Source organism: Convolutriloba macropyga, chromosome 1 (genome assembly GCF_964194025.1).
Source record: "Convolutriloba macropyga chromosome 1, txConMacr16.3, whole genome shotgun sequence".
NCBI lineage: Eukaryota > Metazoa > Xenacoelomorpha > Acoela > Convolutidae > Convolutriloba > Convolutriloba macropyga.
The window spans coordinates 44,187,833-44,212,420 of NC_134468.1; the positions used below are offsets into that span (position 1 = coordinate 44,187,833).

At 33.5% G+C, this 24,588-nt stretch overlaps 1 protein-coding gene across 4 annotated transcripts in view; it reads right to left on the bottom strand.

Annotated features, from left to right (window-relative positions):
• Positions 1-24,588, bottom strand: part of LOC142339379 (uncharacterized) — a 105,375-nt gene that overhangs the window by 32,816 nt on the left and 47,971 nt on the right. For 3 of the 4 annotated variants that reach the window (XM_075389391.1, XM_075389398.1, XM_075389407.1), the window contains 2 exons: positions 20,368-20,559; positions 8,951-10,325 (listed from right to left, as the gene is read on the bottom strand). In XM_075389391.1, the coding sequence (XP_075245506.1) occupies positions 10,203-10,325; positions 20,368-20,559 (315 nt within the window). In that variant the 3' untranslated portion in view covers positions 8,951-10,202. Of the gene's footprint in view, positions 1-8,950; positions 10,326-20,367; positions 20,560-24,588 lie in introns of those variants that run through there. The other variant, XM_075389415.1, reaches the window with a different exon arrangement.

Genomic DNA, 24,588 nt, shown 5'->3' on the forward strand with positions numbered 1-24,588 from the left:
ACAATTACAATTATCATAACTCGCATACAGGTTAAGCTGTCGTACAAAAGAAAAGAAGAATTTTAACACTGTTGCCGGTCAAAATCTTGCACTAATGTTTGCTAACAGCGTTAGCAAAAATCGTCTACCGTGATTGCCATGTGCTAAAGAGAATATATTTGGTTCTTACATGAATTTTCTTTAACATTTTAGTAACAATTGAAATCATAAATTTTAGTTCACTCTATAGAATTATTTTTAAAATGTTATGAGCATGATGGAAAAGCTTTGATTATTGTAAAGTATGTGCGTTTTATTGTATACATGACTAGCACATAGGACAGACAAGTTTTGAGTTCTTTCGTTTATTGTACAGGATTTATAGTAGTTTGTAAATATAGTCATGTTAGGCTAATTATCTCTTCTGAAATACAATCCTTCGCTGTGCTCAGCGTAATCACATATACAATACTTGATTAAATTACCAGTTTTTAATTAGGTTATTCTCACTTGCAGTAAATTAAATTTCTTTGTTCTCTACTCGAATTATTTTGCTGCCGATCGCTAATAAAGTTGGTGTTTTATTTTCACAACTTCAATTTATGAATATTTTAGATTGATCGAGATTTTCTGATTTTTTGTTATAATTTGATCCTATAGCTGACAGATCCGCTGTAATGAAACTTCTAAGGAGAGCTGATTAAACGGTTCGTTGCTTTGATTTTTAATGTTTGCATTTTCGTTTTTTTTATCGACAGGCAGTTTTTTCTCATTATTGACGAGTCTACTTTGATTTATAATGAAACAAAATTCCGCATCGTTGAAGATTTTGATTTTCAGTCAACGGTTTTTGGTTTTTGGTTTTTTATGTCAATTAAAAATTGAGAATTGGTATCTTCTGCCGCTTGTTTTTTTTTGTCTCAGAAAAGCAGTTTCACTCCCAGTAGAAACAGATCTAATTAAAATTTTGATATAGCTTTTCAAATACAATTCTTTCCTCCAGGTTATTTTTAATCCTAATTTCAGTAAAATCTTGCACAACTTTATTTATTTATGAACATCAAAATTTATTTATTGGATCTTGCTTTCAATTGTAAATTATATTTCTCGATGTTTTCTGCCATTTCGCCGCTTTGTTCATTCAGAGGAAAGTTTGCTGCTTTGAAACATGAATTTGTGAATTTGTACAAAATTGTTTACGGCTTTGGTTTATCTCTTGTTCATTTATCATCAAAGGGACAAAATTTTTCAAAATCACGTGGTAGTTTTATGTGTTTTTTTGCTTTTAAAGCAAAACTGGACTAAGATTCCCAATAATGCGTAGTGTGCATTTCATCAACATTTTGTCATTGGTTTCTTATATTTTCAGCACCTGTAGTTTTCGACAAACAACGAATTTTTCAGATGTGCTTCTTTGTTTCAAGCATGAAGGGTCATTTATTGCCGTTAGCGTAATAGAGTTGTTAATGAAGTTTTCAATCATGTTTTTAGAGTGGTTTTAATTTAAATGGCATGCAATTCGACCTCAGAATCTTGTCTATTTTTAACGTATGTTTCGATATTTACTAAATTAAAATTTTTCATTCCGGCTGGAGCTATTGTATTACATTGAACTCTTTCGAGCAAAATGATTTGCCCATGTCAACTCTCATCATGCTAGTTCCCTATAACAACTTCAGGTAGTGAAAGATAGGTCAAGATGGGTAACGACCAGCTTATGACATTGCAGCATTGTTTTTAAAGGCTAATAAACTATTTTTCCAGCTAGCTCGTAAGAATTTTGAAAAAAAAACAATTACAATTATCATAACTCGCATACAGGTTAAGCTGTCGTACAAAAGAAAAGAAGAATTTTAACACTGTTGCCGCTCAAAATCTTGCACTAATGTTTGCTAACAGCGTTAGCAAAAATCGTCTACCGTGATTGCCATGTGCTAAAGAGAATATATTTGGTTCTTACATGAATTTTCTTTAACATTTTAGTAACAATTGAAATCATAAATTTTAGTTCACTCTATAGAATTATTTTTAAAATGTTATGAGCATGATGGAAAAGCTTTGATTATTGTAAAGTATGGTGCGTATTATTGTATACATGACTAGCACATAGGACAGACAAGTTTTGAGTTCTTTCGTTTATTGTACAGGATTTATAGTAGTTTGTAAATATAGTCATGTTAGGCTAATTATCTCTTCTGAAATACAGTCCTTCGCTGTGCTCAGCGTAGTCACACATACAATACTTAATTAAATTACCAGTTTTTAATTAGGTTATTCTCACTTGCAGTAAATTAATTTTTTTTGTTCTCTACTCGAATTACTTTGATGCCGATCGCTAATAAAGTTGGTGTTTTATTTTCACAACTTCAATTTATGAATATTTTAGATTGATCGAGATTTTCTGATTTTTTCTTATAATTTGATCCTATAGCTGACAGATCCGCTCTAAGGAAACTTCTAAGGAGAGCTGATTAAACGGTTCGTTGCTTTGATTTTTAATATTTGCATTTTCGTTTTTTTTTATCGACAGGCAGTTTTTTCTCATTATTGACGAGTCTACTTTGATTTATAATGAAACAAAATTCAGCACCGTTGAAGTTTTTGATTTTCAGTCAACGGTTTTTTGTTTTTGGTTTTTTATGTTTATTAAAAATTGAGAATTGGTATCTTCTGCCGCAATTGTTTTTTTTTTTGCCTCAGAAAAGCAGTTTCACTCCCAGTAGGAACAGATCTAATTAAAATTTTGATGTAGCTTTTCAAATACAATTCTTTCCTCCAGGTTATTTTTAATCCTAATTTCAGTAAAATCCTGCACAACTTTATTTATTTATGAACATCAAAATTTATTTTTTGGATCTTGCTTTCAATTGTAAATCATATTTCTCGATGTTTTCTGCCATTTCGCCGCTTTGTTCATTCAGAGGAAAGTTTGCTGCTTTCAAACATGAATTTGTGAATTTGTAAAAATTTGTTTACGGCTTTGGTTTATCTCTTGTTCATTTATCATCAAAGGGACAAAATTTTTTCAAAATCACGTGGTTGTTTTATGTGTTTTTTTGCTTTTAAAGCAAAACTAGACTAAGATTCCCAATAAGGCGTAGTGTGCATTTCATCAACATTTTGTCATTGGTTTCTTATATTTTCAGCACCTGTAGTTTTCGACAAACAGCGAATTTTTCAGATGTGCTTCTTTGTTTCAAGCATGAAGTGTCATTTATTGCAGTTAGCGTAATAGAGTTGTTAATGAAGTTTTCAATCATGTTTTTTGAGTGGTTTTAATTTAAATGGCATGCAATTCGACCTCAGAATCTTGTCTATTTCTAACGTAAATTTCGATATTTACTAAATTAAAATATTTCATTCCGGCTCGAGCTATTGTATTACATTAAAACTCTTTCGAGCAAAATGATTTGCCCATGTCAACTCTCATCATGCTAGTTCCCTATAACAACTTCAGGTAGTGAAAGACAGGTCAAGATGGATAACGACCAGCTTGTCACATTGCACCATTGTTTTTAAAGGCTAATAAACTATTTTTCCAGCTAGCTCTTAAGAATTTTGAAAAAAAAAAAACAATTACAATTATCATAACTCGCATACAGGTTAAGCTGTCGTACAAAAGAAAAAAAAAGAAATTTAACACTGTTGCCGCTCAAAATCTTGCACTAAAGTTTGCTAACAGCGTTAACAAAAATCGTCTACCGTGATTGCCATGTGCTAAAGAGAATATATTTGGTTCTTACATGAATTTTCTTTAACATTTTAGTAACAATTGAAATCATAAATTTTAGTTCACTGTATAGAATTATTTTTAAAATGTTAGGAGCATGATGGAAAAGCTTTGATTATTGTAAAGTATGGTGCGTATTATTGTATACATGACTAGCACATAGGACAGACAAGTTTTGAGTTCTTTCGTTTAATGTACAGGATTTATAGTAGTTTGTAAATATAGTCATGTTAGGCTAATTATCTCTTCTGAAATACAGTCCTTCGCTGTGCTCAGCGTAATCGCATATACAATACTTGATTAAATTACCAGTTTTTAATTAGGTTATTCTCACTCGCAGTAAATTATATTTCTTTGTTCTCTACTCGAATTATTTTGATGCCGATCGCTAATAAAGTTGGTGTTTTATTTTCACAACTTCAATTTATGAATATTTTAGATTGATCGAGATTTTCTGTTTTTTTTTCTTATAATTTGATCCTATAGCTGACAGATCCACTCTAATGAAACTTCTAAGGAGAGCTGATTAAACGGTTCGTTGCTTTGATTTTTAATATTTGCATTTTTGTTTTTTTTATCGACAGGCAGTTTTTTCTCATTATTGACGAGTCTACTTTGATTTAGAATGAAACAAACAAGATTTTGATTTTCAGTCAACGGTTTTGTGTTTTTGGTTTTTTATGTTAATTAAAAATTGAGAATTGGTATCTTCTGCCGCAATTGTTTTTTTTGTCTCAGAAAAGCAGTTTCCTTCCCAGTAGAAACAGATCTAATTAAAATTTTGATGTAGCTTTTCAAATACAATTCCTTCCTCCAGGTTCTTTTTAATCCTAATTTCAGTAAAATCATGCACAACTTTATTTATTTATGAACATCAAAATTTATTTTTTGGATCTTGCTTTCAATTGTAAATCATATTTCTCGATGTTTTCTGCTATTTCGCCGCTTTCTTCATTCAGAGGAAAGTTTGCTGCTTTCAAACATGAATTTGTGAATTTGTACAAAATTGTTTGCGGCTTTGGTTTATCTCTTGTTCATTTATCATCAAAGGGACAAAATTTTTCAAATTTTCGTTGTAGTTTTATGTGTTTTTTTGCTTTTAAAGCAAAACTGGACTACGATTCCCAATAACGCGTAGTGTGCATTTCATTAACATTTTGTCATTGGTTTCTTATATTTTCAGCACCTGTAGTTTTCGACAAACAGCGAATTTTTCAGATGTGCTTCTGTTGTTTCTAGCATGAAGGGTCATTTTTTGCCGTTAGCGTAATAGAGTTGTTAATGAAGTTTTCAATCATGTTTTTTGAGTGGTTTTAATTTAAACGGTATACAATTCGACCTCAGAATCTTGTCTATTTTTAACGTAAATTTCGATATTTACTAAATTAAAATATTTCATTCCGGCTGCAGCTATTGTATTACATTGAACTCTTTCGAGCAAGATGATTTGCCCATGTCAACTCTCATCATGCTAGTTCCCTATAACAACTTCAGGTAGTGAAAGACAGGTCAAGCAGCATTGTTTTTAAAGGCTAATAAACTATTTTTCCAGCTAGCTCGTAAGAATTTTGAAAAAAACAACAATTACAATTATCATAACTCAACTCGCATACAGGTTAAGCTGTCGTACAAAAGAAAAGAAGAATTTTTGACACTGTTGCCGCTCAAAATCTTGCACTAATGTTTGCTAACAGCGTTAGCAAAAATCGTCTACCGTGATTGCCATGTGCTAAAGAGAATATATTTGGTTCTTACATGAATTTTCTTTAACATTTTAGTAACAATTGAAATCATAAATTTTAGTTCACTCTATAGAATTATTTTTAAAATGTTATGAGCATGATGGAAAAGCTTTGATTATTGTAAAGTATGGTGCGTATTATTGTATACATGACTAGCACATAGGACAGACAAGTTTTGAGTTCTTTCGTTTATTGTACAGAATTTATAGTAGTTTGTAAATATAGTCATGTTAGGCTAATTATCTCTTCTGAAATACAGTCCTTCGCTGTGCTCAGCGTAGTCACATATACAATACTTAATTAAATTACCAGTTTTTAATTAGGTTATTCTCACTTGCGGTAAATTAAATTTTTTTGTTCTCTACTCGAATTATTTTGATGCCGATCGCTAATAAAGTTGGTGTTTTATTTTCACAACTTCAATTTATGAATATTTTAGATTGATCGAGATTTTCTGATTTGTTTTCTTATAATTTGATCCTATAGCTGACAGATCCGCTCTAATGAAACTTCTAAGGAGAGCTGATTAAACGGTTCGTTGCTTTGATTTTTAATATTTGCATTTTCGTTTTTTTTATCAACAGGCAGTTTTTTCTCATTATTGACGAGTCTACTTTGATTTATAATGAAACAAAATTCAGCCTCGTTGAAGATTTTGATTTTCAGTCAACGGTTTTTTGTTTTTGGTTTTTTATGTTAATTAAAAATTGAGAATTGGTATCTTCTGCCGCAATTGTTTTTTTTTGTCTCAGAAAAGCAGTTTCCTTCCCAGTAGAAACAGATCTAATTAAAATTTTGATGTAGCTTTTCAAATACAATTCCTTCCTCCAGGTTCTTTTTAATCCTAATTTCAGTAAAATCATGCACAACTTTATTTATTTATGAACATCAAAATTTATTTTTTGGATCTTGCTTTCAATTGTAAATCATATTTCTCGATGTTTTCTGCTATTTCGCCGCTTTCTTCATTCAGAGGAAAGTTTGCTGCTTTCAAACATGAATTTGTGAATTTGTACAAAATTGTTTGCGGCTTTGGTTTATCTCTTGTTCATTTATCATCAAAGGGACAAAATTTTTCAAATTTTCGTTGTAGTTTTATGTGTTTTTTTGCTTTTAAAGCAAAACTGGACTACGATTCCCAATAACGCGTAGTGTGCATTTCATTAACATTTTGTCATTGGTTTCTTATATTTTCAGCACCTGTAGTTTTCGACAAACAGCGAATTTTTCAGATGTGCTTCTGTTGTTTCTAGCATGAAGGGTCATTTTTTGCCGTTAGCGTAATAGAGTTGTTAATGAAGTTTTCAATCATGTTTTTTGAGTGGTTTTAATTTAAACGGCATACAATTCGACCTCAGAATCTTGTCTATTTTTAACGTAAATTTCGATATTTACTAAATTAAAATATTTCATTCCGGCTCGAGCTATTGTATTACATTGAACTCTTTCGAGCAAAATGATTTGCCCATGTCAACTCTCATCATGCTAGTTCCCTATAACAACTTCAGGTAGTGAAAGACAGGTCAAGATGGATAACGACCAGCTTATCACATTGCAGCATTGTTTTTAAAGGCTAATAAACTATTTTTCCAGCTAGCTCGTAAGAATTTTGAAAAAAAACAATTACAATTATCATAACTCGCATACAGGTTAAGCTGTCGTACAAAAGAAAAAAAAGAATTTTAACACTGTTGCCGCTCAAAATCTTGCACTAAAGTTTGTTAACAGCGTTAGCAAAAATCGTCTACCGTGATTGCCATGTGCTAAAGAGAATATATATGGTTCTTACATGAATTTTCTTTAACATTTTAGTAACAATTGAAATCATAAATTTTAGTTCACTGTATAGAATTATTTTTAAAATGTTAGGAGCATGATGGAAAAGCTTTGATTATTGTAAAGTATGGTGCGTATTATTGTATACATGACTAGCACATAGGACAGGCAAGTTTTGAGTTCTTTCGTTTTTTGTACAGGATTTATAGTAGTTTGTAAATATAGTCATGTTAGGCTAATTATCTCTTCTGAAATACAATCCTTCGCTGTGCTCAGCGTAATCACATATACAATACTTGATTAAATTACCAGTTTTTAATTAGGTTATTCTCACTTGCAGTAAATTAAATTTCTTTGTTCTCTACTCGAATTATTTTGCTGCCGATCGCTAATAAAGTTGGTGTTTTATTTTCACAACTTCAATTTATGAATACTTTAGATTGATCGAGATTTTCTGATTTTTTCTTATAATTTGATCCTATAGCTGACAGATCCGCTCTAATGAAACTTCTAAGGAGAGCTGATTAAACGGTTCGTTGCTTTGATTTTTAATATTTGCATTTTCGTTTTTTTTATCGACAGGCAGTTTTTTCTCATTATTGACGAGTCTACTTTGATTTATAATGAAACAAAATTCAGCATCGTTGAAGATTTTGATTTTCAGTCAACGGTTTTCTGTTTTTGGTTTTTTATGTTAATTAAAAATTGAGAATTGGTATCTTCTGCCGCAATTGTTTTTTTTTCGTCTCAGAAAAGCAGTTTCACTCCCAGTAGAAACAGATCTAATTAAAATTTTGATGTAGCTTTTCAAATACAATTCTTTCCTCCAGGTTTTTTTTAATCCTAATTTCAGTAAAATCATGCACAACTTTATTTATGAACATCAAAATTTATTTTTTGGATCTTGCTTTCAATTGTAAATCATATTTCTCGATGTTTTCTGCCATTTCGCCGCTTTGTTCATTCAGAGGAAAGTTTGCTGCTTTCAAACATGAATTTGTGAAAAAAAAATGCTTTCGGCTTTTGTATATCTTTTTTCTATATTTTCTTCAACTCCTTAAAAGTATTCAGAATCATTTTGTCATTTTTTGCGTTTTTGTTGCTTCCTTCGCCAAATTGGTCTACAATTCCCAAAAAGTGGTAGTGTACATTTCATCCACAAGTTGTGATTGGTTTTTGATCTTTTCAGCACCTGTAGTTTTCGAAGAACACGGAGTTTTTTTAAGAGGTTTTTCTGTTTTTGCATGTGTTAAATCACAAGCTTGGTTTACTTGTTTTGATTGATCGATGAGTCTTGATTCATTATAATTTGTTAACATTGCGGGTTTTATGTTTTACCCACTTGTGCAACCTAGCAATTCATTGTAATCTGGAAGTCTCTTGTGAATAAGTAGTAAACATCATGTATGTGGGGTCATCTGTAGCCGTAACCGTAATAAAACTGTTACTGAAGTCGTCAGTCAATTCTTTTGTGTGACTTTTAAAGTGGATAGAATTTGATTTCAGAATCTCATTTTTTTTCTAAAAGTCAAGTAGATATTTAATGGATAAAAATTCTTTTTAAGCTTGAGCAATTATATCGAATTCTCATTTGAACTAAATGTTTTGCCCAGGTCAATTTTGTACATGCTAATTCACGGAAAAAAAACTTCGGGTAGTGAAAACCAGTAGTGGAGATGAGTATCAGCCTTCTTATCACTTCGCAGTATTTAATAAAAGGCTGTTAGACAATTATTTCAGTTAATTCACAAGAATGTTGAAAAGACACCCAATTACAATTATCATAACTCACATACGTTAAGCAATCGTACAAAAGCGAGGCAGAAATTTCACTACGTTACCAAGTCAAAATCTAGCATCAAAGATTGCTAATACCACTAGCAAAAATCATGTACGATGATTGCCATGTCTTAGAGAGAATAAATTTGGCTCTTAGATGAATTTTTGGTAACATTTTAGTGACATGTAAAAAAATAAATTATTAGTTCACTCTAAAGGTGTGTTATAAAAAACGTTATCAGCATGATGCAAAAGCTTTGATTATCATAAGGTATGGTTGTTAGTAATGCATATATGACTTCCCCCAGCACATGGGATAGACGATTTCTGACTTTTAAGGTCAATTTTACTTGAGTTAAGGTACCTAATCTTTTCAAAAAAATTCAAATTGAATCATTTTATGCTAAATTTATCTTCTAAAATTCAATCCCTCCTATGTGTTCGGGGTAGTTACATATACAATACTGTTGTTCCCAAAAGCAGCAAAACTGTGACTCTAGGAACTATAATTCACAGCACTATTTGTTGGATCCATCATTGCTTCACAACGAGAAAGTAACGAGTACATTGTCCGATATAAAAAATAGTCATTATATCACAATGATTCAATGGTTTGATCAATTACATCAAGCAAGTATTTTAAAATAATCAAAAATTATCCGATTAATGTACTTCAAATGAACACTTCATTATTCAGATTTGAAGCTTCGGGATAAGAAACAAAGAGCAGACAAACTGTAAGTGTACGTTGAAGTTAAACTTGTCATGCAAACATTTCTAAGGTCTGTTGTAATTTAGGATGAAAGAATAGACGTAGGTGTTTCATTCTCCCCCTTTTAAACATCACTAAAGTTTTTCCGTGACCACACCACTAAATTTTCACTAAAACAACAAAAACCGAGAAAACTTGCAAAAAATTTTGCAAAAAGTGCGCTGAAAAAGGACTCCGATAACCTAACATATGATACGCAATTGTAACAGAATCTCAAATTAGCCATCACCAATACGGTTGTGAGGGGATATCAGGGAGAACAAAACTGAGAAATGAATTTGCTTTTTTAATGTCAAGTTTGTTACAGTGAGATGAGCAACACTTTATTTGCATGTAAATATCACTTCAATCAGTCTGAGGTGTAGAATAGTAATGTAGTGGATGGAACCCTGGTTGGTTATTTCATCCTTTCCATTCAGCATGCCTAGTGGGAAGCAAAGTGCAACAGGGCCATGACCGCAGCAACAGCCGAGACAACATATGACATAGACGCCCTCAGTCCAAAGCCAGAGCTCAGCTTCCAAGTTTGATAGAACTTGTAAAAACTCTGAAAACACGTTATCAATTATGAGAGTCAAATTATTAAAGAGATAAGCATTTCAGTATCTTATGAGCAACTAATTGAGTAGCGCTGCCTGTTTTCGATAACTTTTGCAAGAGCAGGAATAAAAAATTTTTCATTTTAAAGGCAGAAAGATACTCTGATTTCAGAGACGTCACAGGAAACTCAAATTTTTCGTTTAATCGACACAAAAACGGTAAGAACTTGATGAGCTCCATAAAGCAATGAATGGCATACAAATGTTGTGCATCTATTCCGTTGACAATAAATGCGCCAAACGAAAAAATTGAGCTTTTTTATTTCCAAAATTACACTATCTTTAATTAACACTCAAAAGTTATCGATAGTTCTGTAACACTCGCCAAATAATTCGCTTAATACAAATTCAGATTTTATAACGAAAACCCAGTGATTTGAAAAAAAGTGTTTTCGCCTAAATGGTTCTGCCTCAAAGAGTAGACGCCGCTACCTGACCTGATCCAAATGAAGTCGGAAACAGTCAGCATTTAATTACCCAAAATTGTTAGTTAGTTAATACGAAGAGTTTGCTTGGGTAAATTGATCTGATCTTCAAATGTGATAGTTCCATATCAATTCCATAAGCGGCTCAGGCGTGGTCGTGGCCCGTGATAATTACAGTAGATTTTAATTATTTCATAGAGTCAGATTTATTTCGCTAGTTAACTTCATTTCTGAAATCTATAATTAATCGAAAAATTTGGTGTCATTTCAGGAGTTAAAATTTATTGGCTTATTAAATTAATCATTTATAATTATTAAAACTTTGGCTATTTTTAATTTGGGCTTTCTTGATGTCAACCGTCTAAGTAGTTGAAATATTTTGTTCGAATTGTCCCTTTAGCATTAACGAAACTTTTATTCACTCAAAAAGATTTTCTGGGAGTAGATAATGGTTTGTAAAATATTTTAACCCAAAAATGAGTGAAATTGGACAAATTCAATCACCTTTAACGAAATTGCTTCAAATTTTTGAGTCTAATCTATTTCCATATATAACTGTATGTACAGTATTTTTAAAGTTTAACAATTGTACAGTAGCTGATAAACATCAAAAACTACAATAATAGAAAATTTAGAGGTACTCCCAATTTTTCGGAAAACCTTTGTCTTTTGTCGGTGTTTGGATGCGAGGAATCATACTTCAATCTACGATTTTTGATATTGAGAATTGAAATCGTTGCCTTTTACTTTCGAAGTTACGTTTACCTTAACATTAAAAGGTCTAAACGACGACAAGAAGCTTTCCCAACTTCTTCTTCCTTTGGATTTTTTTGTATCAAAAATATTTGGAAGTAAGTAGCCAATTCTGTTCAATTTTATTTATCTTCATTGGGTATAATAGCCCGTTTCTCGGTAAAAAGAAAACATTTCAGGACAAGAGATGCTTATGAGATGGGAGCAGTCAATGAATTCGGAATGCTAGGGCCGACAGTTATAAAGTGCAAAGAAAAGGAAGATCAATAGTTTCAATCAACTAAGAAAAAAAGATGATTTGGTTACAGCTTGTTAATCGTTCGCCTTTTCACACTCTGAGGCTTTTATACAATTTCTAGTTGATATTATAATGATCAAATAAACAAAGCATATGTAAATTAGCTTTACAAAACTACTTTACAACAACAACTCCGGGTATAAATTTGCATAGCAAAAACACTCTGGTAATTGGGACAGGAAATGTAGTTTACCTTAAACTTTGAGGTTTGTTGATTAGTAAAAGTTTAAAACAAACAAAGACCGTAGGTAGAATGACAATTATATACCATAAAAAGACACTTTTCCACAGAAAAATTTTACCCATATTTATTTAGGGTATTACATGCCCTAAATAAATTTGGGTATTATCCTGTGGAAAAATGTCCTTATATGGTATAAATTTGTTATTCCAAATACGGTATTTATTTGCGCTAGTTGTATAATAAGTTCTGATGTCAATTCAGCACTGGTTGTTGTTATTTCAGGTAGAAATTGTTTGTTTCCAAATCTGGAGACAATGCTTTTGTGTCGATTTCAATCTCCCTTATGGGTATTTTGTCTTTCAATTTAAGTGTAGGGAACGCATTTTTGTCAGTTTGAATTCGGGAGAGAAAAACGGCATAGTTTGCTTTCCTTGGGATGTGGGCAATCAGCAGGTTGAAAGATAATACTCTATCCAGATAGTTCCCCAATATTGGCGGGATTTCTTTCGATTGGAAAAACTACACTAAACTTTTGTCGTTTAAATTAAGCACTGGGTGATGCGAACACCACAAAAAAGATAAGTTGTCTAGTGCATAGTGTCCCAAGAATCTTTGTAAAAGATAGAGAAATTGAGTTCGCTTTTGTTGAATAAATATGATCTAAATGGGACTGGAGCGTAAACTGTCTAACTTTTTTCGCCTTTTTCTAGGTAATCTTTAATTATTAGGACAAATCCGGCGCCATAGGTACTTGCATCACCTAGTAGGGCATACTTCAGATCAGGTTTCGGCAATCGTAGTGTCGTTTAAGTTGATGATAACAGATCTGCTTTCAGTTTTCCAGGATCTCATAAGGTTCCTGTATTAGTTCAATATAGAAAGCGGGCTGAGTAATGCCAAGATTGGGGACAAAATTCCGAAAAAAATTTTGTGAACCCAAGTAGTTGTCTGATATACTTTAAAGTTCGAGGCATCCTAACTTGTTTCAGCAATTTTTGTATTTTCTCTTTTTCGTGTGAAATTCATTTTGGCGTTATTAGTGTTCCAAGAAACTGCAGGTATAGTGTGGCGATTGAGCATTTACCTGACAAAAGCCTTAAGGCTGATTTCCGAACGCATGTGAATATTTGTCGCAGTGTCGGTATTAATTCATCCAATGTTTCGACTGCACAACCTATGTCCACCATGAACTGTGTACAGAGGTTTGCTGATATGCACGAGTCCAAGTAGTGCCGAATGAAGGAGCTAAACCCTGTCACGGAGTTGCTAAGTCCATGGGTTAGACATTTGTAGGCGTAGGTGCGCGACGAAAAGTTGAAAGCCAGCAATTGCACTGAGTTGTCATCAGTCATCTGAACGCAGTGGTTTACTGAGCAGTCAAGTTTAGTAAACATTGTCTTTCCAAAAAAAAATCGTGCATCTGTCGTATTTTAAATTGGGAAGTTAGAGTTTTTGTAGTTGTTCTCTATGCGATGATTTATTCGTCTAAGGTCTATTAACATTCTTAGTTTGCCAGATGATTTTCATTGGGCGAATAATAGGCTACTATATAATGACTGGGAGAGTGGGGTAATTATTCCGTAATAAGGCATTAAGGCAAGCTCCACATGTAGCTCGTCGTCTCTTAAGTGGATAAGGGTGGCAGGGCCATGTGCACATAAAGGCAGATCCTGCTCGTGGTTTAACTTGATTTTCACTTCTGTGTCGTAACCAACATTGAATATATGCTTTGAGAATATATCGTGAAAATGCAAAAACAGCTCTTCCATTTTTTCTCGATTTTATGCGAGTCTTGCCTAGGGAATTTAGAAAGAAACGCTTCTATATCTGTTTATTGGGTTATTGATAGGGTCAATTCTGTCCATTTGTTGGAATTTTAAGATTTCATCGTAAATTCGGCTCTGCAATTGAGGAAGTTTCCGGTTCTTCACAAGTTCTGGAGTTGGATTTTTTCTTGAACCTGACGACTCGTTCTGGCTCCATTTGAGGCTTTACTCCGTTATTTGCTATTGAAAAATCATCAACTTGCGATAAGTTTTTTGCTGGTCGAATGCGAAGGTCATGCTTTACAAAGAATGGATTTCGTAGTACTATTGAATTTGCAGTTTTAAGTACCAGGAATTTTTCTTTAAAGGTTTTATGCAACAATTTGAATTAATTTCGACGTCATGATTTACCTGCGTTAGTTGACCTCCGGCTAGTTTGACTTTGGGCCACTTCAGTTTTCTATTACTTTGTTGGATATTTACGTTAGGGTCTGTTCCAAGATCAGCGCTTTGACTTTCGGAAATGACGTTTGCGCACGCTCCTGTATCTATAAGGCCTGTACGAGATATTAGTGGTGAAGACATTAATTTCACATACGATAATGTTTGGGCTGATTTTGGGTTTATATTATTAGGTTCAAGTACATTTAGTTGATTATTTTATGAGGTAATATACTGATTTTTTGGGTTTTTGGCGAATTAGTGGCTCATTTAGTTTTTTTATTGATTAAAGGAAAGAAAGTTCCTCTCTCAGGTGTTGGACCGCTTCGGTTACACGGCTTGCCCTCTGGTTTGGGTAGCCACATTTATAGCAAAATATATTAAAAGATTAAGTAACTGGTATATACCGCTCGTTGGGAGTACGAGCACTGAAACTTGTCATCTGGTTTCGTGAGTAGTTTTGTCCGTATGGGCGATTAATGTCCTGTAAACATCTAGGGCGGAAATTTGTGGATGTGTTATTAAATCGTCCCCTATTGTGCCACGGCGATCGATTGAATCGTCGGTAGCCCTGGTACAGGGGTCTGTATTGTGCGAACGCTTGCGATTGGTATGATGCTCGAGTTTGTAAAAGTTAGATAGAATGTGTTAACTGACTGCTTGAAGAATTAGTTTGTTGGCTATCCGATTTGTTAGTTGAATTTTGGAGCCTTTACTCAATTTACTGTTGCGTTTATTTTGCTGGGAGCGCTAGCAAAGTTTTCACTAACTGTTTCATTTACTTCATTTTCATTCGGGTAATCTTCTTTTCGACACATTACTCGCTTAGCCATTTGTCTTCGTGCGAACGTGCATAAATTATGGACCGGTGTGTTGACCAGTTGTCCTATGATTTTTGATCGGAGCCATCGGGTCATTGTTTTTACGAATATTCTTTTAATTTGCTCGTTCTTTAAATCTTCCGCATCTTGGAGTCGTGCATCTCTTGCTGCCGTTTCCTGTCAAATCTTGTTTGTTCAGCGGTGGTATGTGTTGGATCAAGTCCTGTTATACTTAAGCGAGCTACAGCTGGCAGATTTGGCTCAGGATAAGCTCGTGAGGCTTTCGTTTGCAGATTTAAGGGGAAGTTCACTGGTGTGTCTGTCTTTGGGTCCAAGGCTTGGCTTTCGAGCTTTAAAACTGGGACTTCTTACAAAACCTCGGTTAGGGATTGGTCTCTTAAAGCAGTGGAACAGTAGTCAAAGTTGACTTGCGTCGCAGGTGTCAAGGTTTGAGATATTCTGAGGGCTGCGTCACGGGTCTGCAGTTGTAACAAGTTGGACTGTTGTGCGTTTATTCCTCAGACCGCTACAAATCCTCGAAAAAGGTTATCAAATTCGTTGAAGTCCACCCCTTCTGTTCCAGAGTATGGCTTTACTGTGATTTGGGTGTCCAAGGCGTCCCCAACTTTTATTATACAGCACAAGAATGTCACTAGATAAAATAGAGATAAATAACACCGATGGTTTAACTGATTTTAATCAATTTTACTTCACCTCAGCTCTGTTTTTAGGCCTTGAAATTGACTTATTACTTCTTTAATCTACTGTTGTTTCTTTTCCACTGATTTCCACTCTCATTTGAAAGTCAATTGCTCATTTTCTGCCTCTGAGGTTTTCTCTTAGAACTGAAGTCTCACATTTGGAGTTGTAAATGTGATAAGAACAACTGTAGTTTACAAAAGATTTAAATACTGATTAGGAAAATCAAATATTGTTTTGTCATGTCAAAATGAGCTACTCCTTATCCATCTAATTGCTTACACAAGGCCTTTCAGGTTATCAAAAGAACTAGTTGCAATTACTTCTCTTTTTGCAATAGTAAGGCCGAGGAAAATAATAATAAGTTGTTGTTCCTCTACGAAAACAAAATGACTTTCTGCTGACGTCTCTAATTTATGTGGATTACCAAAAGCAATAACATCTATTGAGAATTCTATTTCTTGAAGTCCGTTTAAAAATACAACTTTTCAAGAAATTTTTCAAACATAACAAGGATCAAAGTTTCTTAGTAAAATTTTATTCGGAACATAACTGTTGCCTTTCCTGTCACCATCTAATAGCCTGTTTTATGGTAAAATTATCCTACTTTCAGGATGAGAGGCTGAATGAGACGGGAGCGCTCAAGGAATTTGGAAAGCTAGGGCCGACAATTATAAAGTGCAAAGAAAAGGAAAATCTTTAGTTTCAATCAACTAAGAGAAAAAAAAGATGCTTTAGTTACAGCTTGTTAATAGTTGGTCTTTTCACACTCTGAGGCTTTTATACAATTTCTAGTTGATATTATAATGATCAAATAAACAAAGCATATGTATATTAGCTTTACAACAACAACTCCGGGTATAAATTTGCATAGCAAATTCACTCTGGTAGTTGGGACAGGAAACTTAGTTTACTTTAAACATTGTTGTTCGCTGATGAGTTAAGGTTCAAAAAAATTGGCCGCATATAGAAAAGCAAATATATACCATTTAAAGACATTTTTCCTCAGGATAATGCCCAAACTTATTTCGGATATTACCTTGAGTTTTAATGGATCAAGTGACACTTCGATAGTAATTTGTAGTATAAATTTAGCATACTCCATCTATTACCTTTTAGTGACATCTCACGTTTCTGTCTATAAAACTCAATCAGATTTTATAGATTTGTGCGACAGATGATGGGAAGCAAAAATCTTCAGGCGGTTTCGAAATCTTAGAACTTATCTGCGAAAATCAGTTTAAAGATTAATTATGCATGTTTTGTTTGGCATTCATTCATACGGATCAGTTTTCACTTGGATCAAGTAACTCGTTCTCCCAGAAAGGGATAAAAAATAATTATTAGTGCATGATGTAAAAAAATTATTCCGAAGAATGCTGACGCATTATTGTTGCATGATATGTATTTTCAAGCTGTCTCTATCCACACAAAGTGACAACAAGGAGGCTAGGTAATGTGTATTTGCACAAAATGTTCCGGCCCCACTCATCTACATTTCGGCCTATTTGTCTACGAAATGAGAATGCAATAGAGAACTTTTAAAAAATCAAGTATTTTTCGAAGATAACTAGTATAAGAATTTAAAAAAAAAAAACGTCCAACTCAAATCTCTCGGTGTACTAACAAAATGCCGCTTTAGAAAGCCTAGGAGTTTCACCATTATTAGGACTACAAGACACAACGGACAGCAAAATCAAATAAAAACAAACATTAATAACATCCAAAACTCGATGTCTATCTGTAGAAAAACTTAATAACGAAGTTCAAATACCAGCAGATAAAACCTAAACTAAACAAAAAACTAGTACATTCTTTTTCACTAGAAAAGAATTGGAACTAGTCTTTAATGACACTCGGTAACAAGTAGACAAACAACGGCTAAAGTCAAAAATTAAGCTCAATTTTTTAAAGCAATTGGTTCCAAAGTAATGAAAACACGTAGATATTAACTGAAATCATTGAATACCTTTGTACAATAATCATTAATAACTGCCTACGATTGTTAGAATTTGTTGTCACTCTTCAGTCAGATACAACTGCAAAAAACACAAAACACAAAAAAAAACAAAAACTCAAATCAATTCTGCGAGAAAACGGTGTCCAATCCATTAAAAGGTTAATCTATTCCCTAAGAAGACAAAATGTTCAGTTGGCGTTTTAAGAACGTCAACAAAAAATGTGACCACTCATTAATGAGATTAGATAACAAGTAGACAGGAAAAGAACAAACTTAAAAACAACGCTTAGTATTTTTCGATAGCAATTAATTTGAAGGTCATGAAAAAGATTAGCTACACATTAAAAGAAAAATAGCTCCATTTATTCCCTAAATGAAACCATTGGGATTTTTTTATCAGAATATGCACTATGTTTAAAAAAAAAGAACGTCAAATACGGGCAAAAACAAGAAAACTCATTACAATTTTTTTGAAAGCCATTAAAACCATATTGAAGTCACTTAAACCATTGGATTTGTTAAATTTTGGCTTATTTTATTGCCAGCTAAGTGAAATATGACCTGTAATTTTTTATACTAGGTACAAATAGATTTAAAAAAGCAAAAAAGGTGCAAGGTAAAAAAACGTTTTTTAAAAAATTATTTTCAAAGTCATTAAAACGATCAGCAATAAAATTTAAAAATTATTGCAAAAGGTCCAAATAATCTTTCAAATGAAATTCTTGAGACCTTTTATCAGAAAATGTCACACGTCAAAAAATGACGTTAAATACAGACAAATATCAAAAAAGAAAAAAATCGAAAAACCGAAAAAAGGGGCATATGTCCAAAAGTAAAATTTTGTTTTCAAACTAGTACTTTTGAAGCCAGAAAACATCTACTTCAAGCGTAAAGCCGCCTAAGAGCTTAAAATTGAATTATTTCGATGATTAGGTCTGTCTTTGATGAAATTAAGCTGTAATTTGACCAAGAAATAAGTGAAAAATATTGACAAAGCTCCATAATCCCTTGCTTATTTTGAGTTAAAAAACAAATGAGTTCAAAAGTCAAAACGACAAAAGGCTCTCGACAAAAAGTTTAAAAACATTTACTGGCAATTGTTCATGAAGCCAGGACCTGTCAAAAGTCAGCATTGATATGAACTGTTCTGTTCTATAATAAACAAAAAATAGAAATTATACGATCAGACCAAAACTAGACTCGCTATTACTCTTCGCTCATTAAGAACAGACAATAAATCCCAATATAATGGGTATGAATAAATTGATAAAAAAATTTCATACAGCAAAAAAATTATGCTATTCGTGTAGGTATCGAGATATATTAGCTAAAAACCAGCGGAATTTCAAAATCGGAAAATTTTTAAAGAGAACGGAGAGGTAGATTAGCCGATTCTTGAACTGCAGCAAGATGTGTCCGCATTTTTTTAGGTGTTCACTGCCAACGAATTTAAGCATAGTTGACTAAGGAAGCTTATTTCTTGCAATTCGATGAAAGAACGATTTTTTAAAATAAGTAGCGAACATTTGCGCAACGAAATCCGTCTATTATCCACAAAACTTCAAACCTCGTTAACTCCCTGAAAAAACCGAAAATCAAAGAAATCCTTTTTATTCCATATTCTACGCTGGATGGGCTTTCGAATGATACCACTCACAGAACTCTACAATGAATATATCGATCGGCCAAAATTGACTGAACAAAAAACCCATTTGAGTATATAGTCCCCCCTAAAGTGGGTCGGAACAAAAATTAATCACCTGAACATTGGCTAAGAGATATACAGCAAGCGTACTGGTTAGCATGCATGAATTAGAAATTCCAAGGACTGGGCAATTAACAGTTATAAATTCCAACAAAGTCATTCAGCTAAATAATTTCAAAAGCTTTTCTATCTTATAGAACTCATCCTTACTGATATCCTAAGGATTCTGTATTTTGAGTCAAAAGAAGAAACACAAAATTTTACTCAATTAATCCCCAAATCAATGTTCAGGGCACAAGGTTTTAGCTAACACGCTCTCTTTTTTTTCATGTTAGATCTGCAGTTGCAGCTGTTCTATTCGAATGACATGTATTCCAATAACTTCTCTTAAATTGCTCGATATACCGAATTTTCATTGCTGTACAATGTCGAAAATATTGCCCACGGAGACCAATTGGACCAGTGTATCTGACAAATTGTTAACACGGCAGTTAAAAACTCTAAACTGAAATAGAGCTTATAAACCAACGAAACAGACAGAAATGTCCTCTAAACATCATTAAACTACTCTCCTCACGCTTTTCCTTACAAAAAACATTTAAACTCAGAGACCCTTATTTATAACTCGGCACTTGAAAAACATTCCTCAGTTAGTGAAAATACTTCGACTCCTCGACATTAAAAAGCAGTGATTAAACTTTATCGCTATTTTTCTGCTTTTCAAATATGCAAATTTTATTTAACCAGCGTAAATTCGTAAAAAATAGTTTGATCTATTTTTGAAAACCTATTAGCATACAAATTGTTCAACATTGTTCAAAATGTGAACGACATCAATCAAAACTCCGCGTGTGGTAAGTCAACTTTTCGGGATTCATTCTGGAGTTGCGTCAAATATGAGGGAAATGAAAGGTTGCATGATAACATGCGGTACTCACCGATTGCACCTCCCCAACTGCCTCTATGTCTTTGTAGAATTTAAAGGTGCTCTCACTGTAGGGTTTATCAATAGTGACCTCGTTCTCCCAGCTGTCGTCAATAACCTGTGACGTGTTCTTCACCTTTTCCAACCCTTGATCTCCCAAGAAGGTGAAGAAAGAGTGGTTGCTGTTGGGGGCGCCACACCTAGTCTAAATTTTTTAAAAACTGAACAATCCGAGTTTCAATAGATGAATAATTTTAGTTTTTCTCAGAGGAAATCTCACTTCATAGAGCAACATTATGTTTATAATTTTTATAGGAAGGTTACGAGCTAGATTACAGCAGTTTTGAAATGCATTTCAAACCTGCTATAATCTGGCTTGTAACCTTCCTGTAAAAATTATTTCGCGTTTTTTGTCAACCAAGCAATTAGAAAGCAAAATAGAGGTAAAATGCTGAAGGGCCCAGGTGAACTGGAATGCGGCGAGAATCGGATAAGTAATTTACGAATAGCTTTCACTCAAAATCTTCGTGTAATAGAATTAAAGTAGTGGCTCCTAAAATATCAAAGAAGTCGGTTTTAAAGTCTAAAAAAAATTTTTTTCTATACAAATTCTGTTATCCGATGTGGCAATGCCGAGAAAGTTGGAAGGAATTGCAAAAATGCAACCAACATTATCGGATTCATTGTCTAGAAATAGTGACTACATGGTATACCAACTCGATCAGGCAACTGTCTTTTCTCATAGTCAGTTCCTCTCCAAATTTTACAACTGCTGGACATTCTTAGTAAAACCGTAAACACCTTTTTGCTTTCTGTGAGTTTTGCAGTCCCAGATCAGTCGGTGTGACGAATCAAATGAAATTGGTCAGCAGGGCTGTGCTTATCATGTTTGCTGCTCCAGCTTTTTGTTGCATCGCTTACATCACTTACAAAGACGACAGAAGGTGCCCACTATTAGCAGTAGGACAAGAATTACGCCACTATATTGCGTAGCGCAGGAAGCTACTCTAGAAGTTGCTAAGTAGATCTCCTTTAAACATTTAGACATAGAACGAAGAAATGGGGGATCACAGAAGAATAAAAGCACCCAAAACTACTTTGAGAATAACACCAAAATCGGCAAACTGATAACAATAATGCTTTCAATTCAGTTGAAAGAATTGTGTTGAGCAAGCCACGAACCGCTTGGTGGCAGCGTTAACCCTTTCACAATTTCATGCTATGTTTGGCAAATGTGTTCTTAAGGAAATAGGAGTCCAGCAATGAGATCCTCTCATGAGTCTTTATTTTCTTTAGCTATAAGCAAATAGACCCACAGCTGTCAAACCACTAGCGCCCTGTCAGCATATCGATTATCGTTAGTGTTATTGGTGTAACGGAACAATAGATTTGCAACAAAAACACACGCATTCATACAGAGCTGTTGCTCTATTTCTTTCTTTATTTTTGACCTTGATGTTTCTACGTCTATAAAACGAAACTACGCAGGCCGTTTTACGCATTAGCTTATCGAAACTGAATCTTTTCTTGTCTTTTATTGATCAAAACAATTAAATTGAACTTCTATTTTTCTTTATTATTATTGACTGGACTATGGAATCAACCAACGCAGAGGATGTGGCCAATGGTATCGTGAGTAAAAACAACACACAAACATCACAAATACAAGAGTTACAAAAGGAAGTATCTAAGCTTCGTAAAACTATTGTTGAACAAGACCAAAAAATTGAAATGCTAACAAAAAACCAGAAAAACATGAACGATCGGCTCAGAGCACAGGAACGATACTCAAGGAAAGATAGCGTTCTAATCGTTAACCCCCCATTTGAGAGTCGAAGTGTACAGGACGTTACCCTCGAAACATTGAAATTGTTTGATAAATTTCTTGGATTGTACCTGGAGAGACACAGCATCAAAGCTTGTCATATTGTACCGGGTCAACTGAAGTACAACAGTATGCCTACTGTTATATGCAAGTTCATCTACTTTGCTGACCAAAAAGAAATTTTTAAGAAAAGACGAGCCTTACGAAATAAGAAAAACGCAATCAATGGAAACAACATCTACATAAACGAGCCACTCCCTGAATGTGAGGCTCAAATCAAAGCAGAGGCTACGAAACGCAACTTAGTTACAACAACACACAATTGCGTTGTTTCCGTGCTCGTTGAAAACAACGAACAGAAACCACAATTCGTTCGGGTGAACGAAATAGGAGAATTAGACAAGCTTACAACCATTAAAAAGCGAAATGTTAAGGACGATGATGTAGACATCAGATCTCCCGCTGCCAAACGACAAAAAAATTGTAAAACAAGATGAGAACTAGAAAACGAAATCTGAATCAAAATAATTGTTCTGGATTTATGTTGAAATGTGCCTTCTGTTTCTGTAATTCAAAAACTCCCATCATGTTCAACCGGAAGAGCAATTTTATCTTTTTATTAGGATTCTAAAAATTAGAATTATTATTGCACCTGACACTACAGAAAACCACCAGCTGGTTAAAACCCTTGGTTAGCAGAGTTCTCTGTCCTTAACTCTGCTTGTGATTTCCGCAAGTAGTCTTTTCGGACTGTGATATACGCGGTCTTTTTGAAGAGACAGGGATTAAAGAAGAGTAACTTTGTAATCATTGCTCTCTTCTTCCTGTGATTTTCGCGGGAACTGATTCCATTTGATACTACTAATCTGTGGAAAGTTTTTTTTCTTGCTTTTGTTTTGCGTTTTTTTTATTTAATTTTTAAAATCATTTACACTTTTTACATTAGGCTGTGTCTGGCGGCCTGCGTAGCTAGTTAGTTCATTAATTAAGTTAAAACTTCAAGTCTTATCGAAAAACATGTCAAACTGTTTCCAAATCATGCTTCAAAACATTCGTTCACTAACCAAAAACTATGATGATCTACAAGTGTTACTAGAAAGTCTAAGTGAGAAACCGTCGGCAATCTGTCTGACGGAAACTTGGCTCAAGGAATATCATCACACAAAATCAATGTTTCTGGAGGGTTATAGACCTCTCGTTAATATCAACAGAAAAAAAGAGGTGTTGCAATTTTTATTAAAAAATCTCTACAAGCAAAAGTGTAATTAACTCGTGTAATTTAAACGGACTTCAGGCACTCACTATGAGAGTTACCGGAACCGTCATCTATGTAACTTGCATGTATATGCCTCCAAATTCAGTTAACACGGAAACCCTTTCAAAAATTGAAAGTTATATTGACAGTTTGATAATAGAACCACAATCTTATAATATCGTCTGTGGTGACTTTAATATCAATTTTCTAAAGAACAATCAGAAACGAGAGACGTTGAAGGAAATTATGAAAGGAGGTTGTAGGAAAATAACTGATGAAAATTCAATTACGCGAAAAACCGCATGCTCAAAATCAATTTTAGACATCTTTTTTTGCAATTTTACAGCAGAGTTAAAAGTTAAAAAACCATGTATATCTGATCATTATTCTGTATTTCTTGGTTTTCAGACAGGAACACAGATGGAAAACAAACTTGAATATATCACTTCAAGAAACTGGCAAAAACTTAAATATATCTCCCTAATTGAAAAAATAAATTTTGTTTTGAGTCATGAAATATCAAAACTTGAAAATTGTGAGAAATACAAGACAATTGATAACAAGTTTGAAGAGCTTCAAATTTTACTGAAATCAATTTTGGACAGATATCTTCCGCAGGTTGTAAAAAATAAAAACCATCACAGCTGGGTTGATAACCAATTGAAAAGAGAAACTGCAAAAAAGAATAGGATGTTCAGAGAAAGTATGAAATCAAAAACAACAGAGGCCAAAGAAAAGTACCAAGAACAACGTAAAAAAGTTAAACATATGGTGAAAGTAAAAATGAAACAATTTTATCATAAAATAATAGAAAGCATGCAGAAAAATCAAACAGAACATTTTTTCAATTAATAAGAAATCTTAGCGGAAATGAGCGAGAAAAAGTACAAAATCTCAACCAATAGGAAGTAAACGATTTCTATCACTTCTTTGCAACAATTGGTGAAAAACTGAACAAAAAGTTTAGACAAAGTGAGTGTTTATTAAAAAATCAACAAGTTCAATCTATGTTTTTGTTACCAACGAGCAAAAAAGAAGTGCTTAGAGTTATCCAGGATTGTAAGTCAAAATACAGCGAAGACTATATGGATCTTAACTATATCTTTATAAAATCTGTAGCAGTTTCAATCGCGCGCTACCTATCCAAACTGATT